Here is an 11,860-nt window from a genome sequence, read left to right as displayed (position 1 = left end):
ACTTACCACGAGCATCAATCAATGGACAAGCTCTAGCCTACTTTGTTGTAGAACTCACTGGGCTTCCAGACAATGAACAGACAAAAGAGCCTGAGCCTCAAAGCCAAGCTCCCTCTTGGAAGTTGTTTACAGACGGTTCTTCTAATGAACATCATGCTGGCACCAGAGTGATTTTGGTAACACCTGAAGGACATCGATTCCACTGCGCTATCAGAATCGACTTCACAGCATCCAAAAACAAAGCCGAGTATGAATCCCTGCTCACAGGTTTACGATTAGCCAGGGACATGAACATAAAGTCGCTTGAAATCTATAGTGACTCCCAGATGGTGGTTAATCAGATTATTGGAGAGTATCAAGCCTGGAGGCTGAAGATGGTTGCTTACTTGAACAAAGCAAAGGATTTGTTGGCACAGTTTGATAGATATAATCTACAGAACTCAAATGTTGATGCCTTGGCCAAGTTAGCGAGTGCAAAGGACGCAGACACGCTGAATATAGTGACTGTTGAACGGTTGATGGCACCAAGCATCAGTACAAAAGAAAATTCTCTAGTAATTCAGGTAGCAGATACATGGATGGCACCTTTCATTGAGTACTTGATGCATGGAGTATTGTCGACGAATAGAAACAAAGCAAGGGCCCTTCAGAGGTAGGCTGCTCGGTTTATCCTGGTCAACGAAATTCTATACCAAAGGGGATACTCATTGCCACTCCTAAGATGCGTTTAAAAAAAAAAGGCCAAAGAATTAATGCGAGAAGTCCATGAAGGTTTTTGTGGGGATCACAATGGGGGGCAGAGTTTATAAAAAAAGATCCTAAGGCAAGGATACTTCTGGCCAACAATGAATGAAGACTCGATGGAATTTGTTCGAAAATGTGACAAGTGCCAGAGATTCTCCAAGATTCTGTGAGCAGCCCCTAATGAGCTAAAGCAGATGCAAAGTTCGTGGCCATTCGCAGAATGGGGAATAGACCTAATCGGGTCTTTGCTCACGGGGAAAGGCGGCGTCAAATACGTCGTGGTGGCTATCGATTACTTCACGAAGTAGGCCGAAGCTGAGCAACTTGCAACCATAATGACCAAAAAAGTGCTGGATTTTGTAGTCAAGAACATAGTGTGTCACTATGGATTTCCAAGAAAGATTGTCTCAGACAACGGCACGCAGTTTGATAGTGATCTGTTCATGGATTTTTGCGAACAACATGGAATTATCAAGAGCTTTTCTTCAGTAGCTCATCTGCAGGCAAACGGACAAGTCGAGGTTGTCAATAAAATTCTAAAAGATACTCTAAATAAAAGGCTTGAAGAAGCAAAAGGGGCATGGCTAGAACAGTTGCCCGAAGTCCTCTGCTCGTACAGAATGTCGCATCAAACAGCAACATGTCATCCTCCATTTTCCTTGGCCTGTGGATATGAAGCTATGTTGCCTGTTGAATTAGATCCACCATCACATCGACGGATGGCATACGATCAAGACACTAATAGCCAATTATTGATGGAATCTTTGGATTTGGTTGATGAAAGGCACGATCAAGCCCAACTACGAGTAGCAGCTTACCAGCAAAATGTCACCCGACATTTCAACTCTAAAGTGCGTGAAAGAAAATTTAATGTGGGAGATCTGGTCCTTAGAAGAGTTTTCCTTAACACCTGTGATCAATCTGCTGGAGTACTCGAACCGAACTAGGAACGACCTTACCAAATCAAAGAAGTCCTCCATCCAGGCAAATATAAACTTGCTCGCTTAAACAGAAATCTCGTTCCTCACTATTGGAATGGAGAAAACCTGTGCAAGTACTATCAATAAACAATTCTTCTTAAAGAATTGGCTTGTATTGATGTTACTTTTTACAAGTTTGTGAACAAGGGTAAGTCAATTTTGTGACTGGTCGCTTATAAGTGTAAGATCAAATTTTTGAGCACTTGTACAGACTCAATCGTCCATTTATTATGAGAAATTAAAGGGACTGTGTGCAGCTAGTTATTCTTGCCAATTATTGTATTTAGTACAAGTATTTGCTCATTACATGTGTTGGTTTGCTATATTATCATTTTTACAAGTATCTATTCCGGGCAGTATTGTTTGAACAAGTCTTGGTCAAGGCAAGTGACCGAGGACCTAAAGCTCCTCAAATACTTGGGGGGCATATAATGTATCTAGTAAGCAAAGCATATCAACAGGTATGTAAACACACGAGCAAAATATTTTGTTAAATCAAACCAAAGTGCTATGCTAACTTTGGTCATCCGAACAGATGTTATAATAAAATGCAAATATTATAATATCAAAAATAAAATCGTTTACACCGCGAGTAGTTACTGCTCGGATGTAATTGTCTATTAAAAGGAAAGATGCCCGTGCAATAATAAAAATATAAATTGTTTTGACATCACAAATTGTAGTTCGTGTGTCTTAAACTACAATTAAAATTAAAGAAAAACAAGTAAAATTATGAAGTGGCATGAGGGTCCTGAGTAGTTTGCTGGTCGATAGAGGCCCCAGCTTCCTCTTCTGCGCCATCAATGCCCGTAGCCAAGGAGATTTCGGGGGAGGTTGGGATTTTCGCTCTCTCCTCTTCCTCCAAGCGAGAAAGGCATCGATTTATTTCAGTTTCCCTCATGCGCTCGAAGAGATAGCTGAAGTCTGCCTTGCAATTATGTTTCCAGAACGCATAGAAGTAGTTAGAGGTGGCCCCCTTATACCTCTCCAAGTTGCTAGCATTAGTCTCCTCGAGTCTTTGATGCGCCCCTTCAGCCCTTCAGTTTCCTTTCTGCTAGCGACCAGCTCGTCCTCAAGTTTTTTGGCTTCCTGGAAGTTAAGCTTAGAATCTTCCTTTAACTTCTCTTTTTCTAAAAGGGATTTGGTCAAGGCAACCTGAACTGCTTCAGCTCTTCGGCCAGCTTGGTGTTCTGCTCAAGCAGTTCTACATTTTTCTTCTCAGCAATCTGGGACTCCTTGGCATGCCTGGGCCCGAACTCTTTGAATTGAGTAATCAAAGCCTCCGAGCAGCGCCAGCTGGCGGTCATAGTTAGCATTCCCTGGGATCAGACAAAAAGATAAGGTGATGGAAGAAAATGCAAAATAATTAAGTAAAGACTCAGCAATAGATAGCAGCTTACGCTGGCTATTTCGTTCAACGCTCGATTAATTATCTGGTCAACCTCCATGGAGTCAGTGCTGATGATGGTCTCTCGGCTACGTTTGTGCCTTTAGAGTTTGGTCATTCTCTCTTTGGCCGAGCTAAGCACGACATTTGTCAGGACATCTCCAATTTGGTCAGGAGGGGTCTGGTCGGCAGGTGCTAGTGGAGGAGGGTTCTGGTCGACTAGTGCTGGGGGAGACGTTCGGTTGAGGGGAGATGGAGGGGGCATTCTTTCCTTTGTAGGAACCGATGTTGGAGGATCCCTAGTCCGAGCCTTTTTCGTTGGAGGGGCCTTGTTGCTCTCTCCATGGTGTTGCCTGCTCTCCCTTTTCTTGCTCGAAGGAGCAACGGGTACGCTATAAAGCTCGAACATATCTTGAGATGACATATCTACAAGTAAGAGAGTATACGAACAGTTAGACAATATGAATAGATGTACTTACTACATCAAGAAAATAAGGGCAAGGAAATGTCAAGTAAAATACCCGAGCTACAATTACTGGTTGCTACACTATTTACTTAACTACTGCTGCACTCACTCTCTGGCTTGAAGAAGTATGAATTTAAAATAGGGGTGTTCAGAAACTTTCTTTTTTCCCTTTCCCAAAGGAGTAGGGGCAATAGCTGCTCACGGGGTGCTGGAGGGTTCCCTAATTGTCACCCCAGTTGTCCTCCTCCTCGGAGGTTGTGACACGTCATGGTGCTGCTTGGGAACTTCTTCACCAGTAGCACTCCCTGCTGTTGATTCCCTCACATCCTGGTGAGGTGCCAGAAGGCCGACCAGCCTTAGATTGGCCTCTGTGACCCGCTCTTTGGTGTTTTTTTCAATGTTAGTCATGTTGGCCAGGGATTCTGCTCGAATCTCCATCTCAGGAGTAGGAGCTGGTCGTTGCCATGGACCTGAAGAATACTAATTTTCTAAGGAATGTACAGAAAAGATAAAAGGAATTAAATGACTAGAGAATAAAGAAATTACCTCCTTGAGTGAAGGCCAGATTGTTGGCGACCAAATCTGTTGTTAAAAAGTACTCCTGGAAGTACTTTCCTACATTGGACTTGTAGGTGATCTCACTCAGCAAGGTGTGAGCAGATTCTTGGTGGTAGAAATGGAAGAACCTTGTGTTGTTGTGATTGGGGTTGGACTTGAGATCAAATATGTAGTTGATCTCATGCGGCGTAGGCACTGGCCACTTCTTGTGGTTGTACAGGATATAGAGAGCAGAAAGAACTCTATATCCATTTGAGGTGATTTGGAAGGGGGTGACCTCAAATAGTTGGCCATCCCCTGGAAGAATGGATGAAGAGGCAAGGTTGCCCCTGCCTCAATGTGGTATCTCGACCAGGCGCTGTACGCGCACCCAGGCAGGTTTGCTCTCTGGTCGATGGAAGGTTTGTTTAGGGTAATCCCAGAAAGTCCATACTTTTTGAGATAATTCCCTATCATCCTAGCTGTAATGCTGCTAGGAGGAGCAACGTACCATTCAACGTCTGGTCGAAGGACGTCCCTGGGTTGGGCCTTTGTTTGGATTTCTAGTTTAGTGTTTTCGGCTCGTCTGCTGGTCGAAGGAATTTCAGCCCAAGGAGCAAGATGATTTGCAGGTCGGTTGGTTGGTTTCTTTTTCTAAGCGGTGGATTTTACTCGACCCATGTTTGATGGATTCATTGAAGGTCTATTAGACGGGGTAAGGGAAAAAGGAATCTCTGGGATGAGTAACGACGGTTGATCCTGATCTTCAAGCAACTTGGCGAGCAAGACGTCATCGATCAGCCTCTCACCTCCCTAAGGATCGTGCATGAAATTCTGCGAACAGAGAAGGGGAGAGGAGAATCTACGGCCAAAAGACCAAGAAGTGTAAAGAGTTGGAATAATGTTCCTCGTGTATAAAAGTTAAGCTTTTATACGACCAGCAGCATTCTAACAAAAACACTAAATTCTATACGAACAGTTTGGAAAATGGATTAAAAAGCAGAAGTGAAAAGTTTTTTCAGGAAAAACTTTTCAACTCTGAACACCCTAAATTAATAATCCTAACTACCAAATTGATTCCTAACCCCTGGAAAGTGTCATTTTCCTATCATGTTAGGTTCGGATCTACGTACCCATTTACCCCAAAACAATTTCTTCAAGAACATAGAATCTGAAACGAATATAAAATAGATATGGCATGGCATATCAATGATTGAAAATTTTGAGAAACTTATTTAGATAAAGGTTGGAGTAAATTTCTGAAACGCTAAGTCAGAAGGTTGGACAGAAGCTTCGCCAATCATCAAGGCCTTCTGAGTTTCTGGGCTTTCTGTGACTTGTTGTTCAGTGTTCTTAAAGTGAAAGTGAAATGTAAAAAGTAAAAAATGATTTTGAGGAGTTATTTATATTGATCAAGGATCAGTTACCAAGGTAATCATAAGGGGTAACTTTCCAAGGCATGGGTAAAGGTAATAGCCGTCAGACCACTTTTGGGAAACCACAAAGACATGATTGGTTGCCTTTTTCAAGAAGGCATGGGCGGCTCTGACAAATTTGATAGGGCATGTGAAAAGACGGTCGCCTAAGTTTACTTTATGTTGGTCGAAGTAAAATAAACTTGGGGGGCAAATGTTTACCCTAGAACGGCTCATGATGACGTGGCAGGCACGTGGAAACTTTAAGTGAATGAGTCCTGTTCGACCATCAATGAGAGAATTATCGATTGATCAAGCCTCATGCTTAGGTGCGACCAGTCTGGTCGCATACTTTCGCTCATTTCTTTTTGATATGAAATCTTGCAATATTTGCATTAATTGTATATTCCTTTATTACCTTGATACGCAAGTCTTAATTGTAATTAAGGCCCAGGAGCCCATGTAACCTTCTGGAGCCTATAAATAAGAATCAGAGGGCTCAAGGAAGGGACTTTTTGACTTTTGACTCCATAACTTTGTTCTTTGTACTCAAAGAGAAGAATATAGTGTGATTATTTCACCAAACGTGTAATCCTCCGAAGCTGGTGAAACTCGTGAACCCTAGTTCATTGATCACAATGTTGGGATTCAATATTAATAAGAACACTAAGTGGACATAGGTCATTACCATCTAATTGGGGCTGAACCACTATAAATTACTTGTGTCGTTTGCTTTCCATTTGATTCTTCTTTTTGTTTGCATCTCATTTTCAATCGTTTAGATGACTCCGTGTCGTTGACCAAATTGAGGGTCAACAATACTGTATGAATCTGATTCCGGATTTTCGTGGTTCCATGTTGTAGTTTGAGATGTGTATATGTCCTTAGTGTGTAGAAACATTCAAAAAGGCTTTGACATGACCTAGATATGATTTATGCAAATTTGTGTGTAATTTGGAAAATAGCTTTGAAAAAACTAGGTAAACAACCGACTTTGGACAACGATTATATGGGCAAATCATTCAATGTCTGGCTGACTTTTGTGATGAATATTATTTTGATATTGGTTTATCAATTGGTAAAGTTTCAAAGAAAATGTTAGAAAGGGTGAGAATTATAAATTTGGAAAGTTTGACAAAAATTCTAAAAGCCCAAGATAGCTTTTGGACTACCAATTTTGGGAACCCGTTTAACTAAGTAAAAATGATTCAAATAACCTAATGTTTGGTATGAATAATTTTTACATATTATAGCGTGGGCCTAAGAAATTTCAGACCCAAATAATGACCAAATGGATTTTATGAATTCCAAAATTCTCTAAAAAAGATTGGTCTATTTCTAGATAGTTTTAATAAGAGGTTATGAAAATAGGTTTTACTAAGTAAAGAGGGTTATTTTTGGGACTTCTTAGAATAGCCAAGTTTATTTCTGCGAAGTTTAACAATTTTTGGAGCTACTTTTTAAAAAATATAACTTTCTAAACTAAGCTACATATAACTTAGAGTTTACAAACTTTATACTTGGGGAAAAACTGAGAATTTTACCAAGTTTTTAATTAAGAAAATTATAATTTAATTTTGGTAATTATAAAAGTGAGCTTAAGACAATACATGATTATTAAGAATAATTGGGTATTAGGGAATAATATTTTTGTAATTAAATGGTTTTGTTTAAGAAAAATTAAAAATAGGTCCAAAATGTTGACTAATTAAAGAAAATAATAAAATAATCTTTTGAAAACTAAAATATTTTTTTCTTGAATTCTCTTAAATAAACTAAACCTAATTAAATATTTTTTAATTAATTAATTCAACCAAAATTATTAATGTTTACGATTGAAATAGTTTTACTAGAAAATGTACGATTTTTGGTAAAATCAAAGAAATGATAAAATATGGTATAACTTGAAAGCTTCCAAAAACTACATTTTTCCTGGCTAGGCTTAGTAATGAGAACAGAGAGGGAAATTCTGTAGAAATATGACTTTTGAATAACTAGAACTGTTAAGGGAAGTTTTTCCTAAATTTTTAAATGTCGTTATGGCTTAAAACGTGGGAGGACGAAAATACCGTTAGTAGGTATTTTGTTATGACCTTAATGCCCAAGGAGAATGCTAATCTATTATAATGCTATAATTAGTCTTACTACACTATATACATTGTTAGCTAACACGACGAGAATCTTCGAGGGAAGATTGCCCAGGCGCAGCTAAGGATAGCTGGTAAGTCATTTTCAGATCTACATGTCTGCAACATGAGTTAACTAGTGTATTGCTTGCTAGAAGTAGGGCTAATATGCTAGTTAAAGAGTTAGGGCTCATTTGGAGAGAGTCTCTAGAGGTGCTTATGCTCCACATGCGATATTGTATATCGGTGGTCCAGGTTATGACCGGGACCATTGAGGTAAGTAGAGTGGGTAACCTACGAGTCAGAATGATCCTAGGAGTATATACGCTCCATATGAGATGTTGTGTTATGGTGGTCCGAGTTTTGCCCGAGACCCTTGAGATAAGTATACTGGGTAAAACTAGGAGTCTGAGTGATCCTAGGGGTGGTTATGCTCCAATGTAATATGTTCTTTTAATTTTTTTCGTGACCGTGATAATTGGCCATGAGATAAGTATCACTACAACAAAAAAGGTCATTTGTGTCAGTTTCTAACTACCACAATTGAGTGTTTGCGTCAGTTTTATATGTGACACGGAATCCCATCCTTTACTCTATCTTTGGCATGCCAAATTTAATTTTTAGCATGATCATCATTTCGATACAACTGAACCAAATGAGATATCGGTGGTAGATACCATAAAACCTTTGCAGGGACACCTTTTCTAACTGCATCAAATTTTTTTTTTCTTTTGCCATCTAGACTTGCCACATGTCGGACATGCAATTGCATCAACAAATCTCTTTCAATATAAGATGCAATCTTTAGGACAAGCATGTATTTTTTTCATATTGCATGCCTAACGAATGAAATGTCTTCTTTGCTTCATAAAATGAAGACGACATTCATTACCTTCTGGTAATAATTCTCCTAAAAATGCTAAGAACTCTTTCATTCCCTTATCTCTCCACCCATGTTTGGCTTTTAAATTATACAACCTAAGCAGTGCTAATAATTTAGTGAACCTTGTACAATTAGGGAAAATAGGTTTCTCAGCATCTTCTAAGATTGATTGAAATTTAATTGGATCCACATGTGATTCATATTGTCCATCATCAATCATTTTTGCAATATTATCAACTTCATAAACGACGTCAAAATACTTTTTATTCTTAGATGATCCCTCATCAGTGACTTTTATTCTTTCTCCGTGCAAAAAGCATACTTTATAACTTTTGTCTATTTCATTCGTAAATAAGTGATCTTTTATTTTAAAAATTGGCATCCTGACAACGTTACTACACTTAATACAAGGACATGGAATACTATTAGGAGATTGATTATTTCTTGCACAAAATTGCAAGAATACAGAATAAAGTAAAAATAGGTGTTAGGTTTTATTTCAAAACCCTAATTATCGAAATAACTTAACTATGAAATTTTAACGTGCATGACACGTAAATTAAAATCATTTTTCACAAAGATTCGAACCATAATGTCACATGCATTTTTAACGTGCATGGCACGTAAATTAAAACAAGGATATTTCTAGCGTAAATCATGAATTCATATAAATACTTTTTTCGCAGAACATTACCAAAATGCCCTTAATATCATAATTTCATAAAAGACTCAATAATTTTCTAAAAGTTATCATATGACAATAAAATTTAACAAACAACTTTCCAAAACCCTAATGTTCAGCAAAGGCTCCTATAATACAAGAAAAATAATTTTTAACATTTATAAATTATTTTTCTTCATTTTCCCAAATAAAACCCAAATAATTTAAAATAAATATACAACCAGCCCAAAATTCAAACTAATAATACAGAAGTGTTCAAAAGGACAAAATAAACGAAAAATTATTTTAGAATTTTCTCGACAAAATAACTATTTTTCTAAATAAATTTAATATAAAAATAAATAAATTCAAGAAAAATACATAAACGATTAAAAATAAAATCTAAATGTACAGACTGGTTTCTACACCCTACAGTAACACACACAAAACATTACATAGGGTTCAAAACAGTAGTATTAATATTTTTCATAATTAAAATATAAAATAAGCCAAATAAATTATGAAAATTACATAAATGATACAAATTCGAAATTAAAAATACAAAGAGCCTTAGAATATCATTTTTAAACATATAAAAAAAATCCCAAAAGTTTTAGAGTACTTTAAATAACTTTCCACCACATTTATTTCTTAAAATCGCATATTTAAAAGCAAATAATTCAAGAAAATTATCAAACATGATCAAAGCTTAAATCTAAAAATACAAAGAAATTCTAAATCATACAGAGATCATTCAAACATAATGTCATATTTTTCTGAACAATAAAAATATTTTTCATAATTCATCTCTATTTAAACTTCAATAAATCATAGTAATTCAAGGAAAAATCAGAAAAATACCAAACCAGTTGGAAAATGCTCTAAAATTAATGTACTAATTTTTAGGATTGAAAACCCAAAGAAAAACCTGGAAAAACACGTGTTTTGAGACCTTGTCGGAGCTCCGTCGTGGATCTCCTTCTCCGACGCTGACAACCTCTTCCCAGCCACCCCGACGACATTTGAAGCCTCCTTTCGTTTGGAAAATGACCCTATGACATCCAGCACTCCTTCCTGACCAAGAACAATCCAAGAAAATGATTGGAAGCCCTCCGTTTGAACTTGTCTCCCTCAAGTCCGGTACACCTGTTTTAATAGTGCTTGGACTTTGATTTTTCGTTTTTGTATGGTTTCTCTTCGTTTCTCTACGTCTAATATGATCCTTAGGTCTTTAAGAATCATTCCAAAAAATGCAGAATTTCCCAGAACATGTACAAACTTCATCCCGATGTTATCCTCTTTTTTTCAATAAAACAAACAATATTGACCATAATATGCTAATGGTCATTTCACATAAAATGTAGAATTATTATTATTTAATCTCTTAAATAATAATATTTCAGCTATGTAATAAAATAAATAAATAAAGTATATGATAAAATAAATCCCAAAAATATTATTTTCCATTAATATGCTAATATTAATAATAATATTCTTTTAAATAATTAATTAATTTAATTCAAATAATTAACTATTTATTAGGAATATACTCATACCGAGATCTAATTATCATTAAAAAGGAAATATTTCACTAAAGAACTTGGAAATTTTATTGACATCAGAACTTCATACATCTCCAATTTTAAAAATATGCAAAACAACAAAAATTCCCTCAGTGGCGAAATTACAAAATTACCCTCTCGGAAAAACGGATATTACAATTATCCTCCCTGAAAAGAAATTTATTTCCGAAATTTTACTCAAATAACTCGGGATACTACTGCTGCATATCAGACTCTAACTCCCAGGTTGCCCCCTCAACAACATTGTTCATTCACAATAACTTCACCAAGGAAATGTTCTTATTCCTTAGGACTTTGTCCTTTCGTTCGAGTATTTTCATTGGACGCTAATCGAATGACAAATCCTCCTGCAAACCCAAGGTCTCATAGCTCGGTACATGCGATGGGTCGAACACATACTTTCGAAGTTGTGACACATGAAATATGTTATGCACCTTGGATAATGATGGCGGTAAAGCTACCCTGTAAGCCACTTTGCCCACTCTATCCAAAATCTCAAACGGTCCAACATATCTGGGACTTAGCTTTCCCTTCTTGGCAAACCTCTTCACCGAGATTCCTTCCCTTGGAGTCACATGCAGAAATACATGATTACCAACATCAAACTCAACATGAGTGCACTTTAGGTCTGCATAAGACTTCTGTCTGCTCTGAGTTGTGACCATTCTAGCCCTAATTTTCTAAATAGCCTCATTGGTGTGTTGCATTGCATCTGACCCAAGTAGTTTTCTCTCTCCCCATTCATCCCAGTGAAGTGGGGACCTACATTTTCTTCCATACAACATTTCATTTAGTGTTACCCAGATGGTAGATTAGTAGTTGTTGTTGTACAAAAACTCAGTGGCAAGTATCTACTTCGGGATCCCTGAAAGTCAATGACACATGCTCTGAGCATATCTTCTAAGATCTGATTTGTTCTCTCAGTCTGACCATCCGTTTCTTCGTGATAAGTTGTATTGAACTTCAACCGAGTTCTCATTGCTCTCTGCAAACTCTCCCATAATGATAATGTAAAGCAAGCATCCCAATCACAAACAATAGAGTACGGTGTCCCATGTAGCTGTACTATCTCATTCAT

The 11,860-nt window shown here is 37.4% G+C and overlaps 1 protein-coding gene across 1 annotated transcript; it reads right to left on the bottom strand.

Annotated features, from left to right (window-relative positions):
- Positions 1-11,108: 11,108 nt before the first annotated feature.
- LOC133806374 (uncharacterized) lies at positions 11,109-11,447 on the bottom strand. Its single transcript, XM_062244484.1, has one exon. The coding sequence runs from the start codon at positions 11,445-11,447 to the stop codon at positions 11,109-11,111; it is 339 nt and encodes a 112-aa protein (XP_062100468.1).
- Between the last annotated feature and the right edge of the window lie 413 nt (positions 11,448-11,860).

The sequence above is a fragment of the Humulus lupulus genome, chromosome X (assembly GCF_963169125.1).
Source record: "Humulus lupulus chromosome X, drHumLupu1.1, whole genome shotgun sequence".
Taxonomy (NCBI): Eukaryota; Viridiplantae; Streptophyta; class Magnoliopsida; order Rosales; family Cannabaceae; genus Humulus; species Humulus lupulus.
This window is presented reverse-complemented; position numbering and strand designations above follow the sequence as displayed.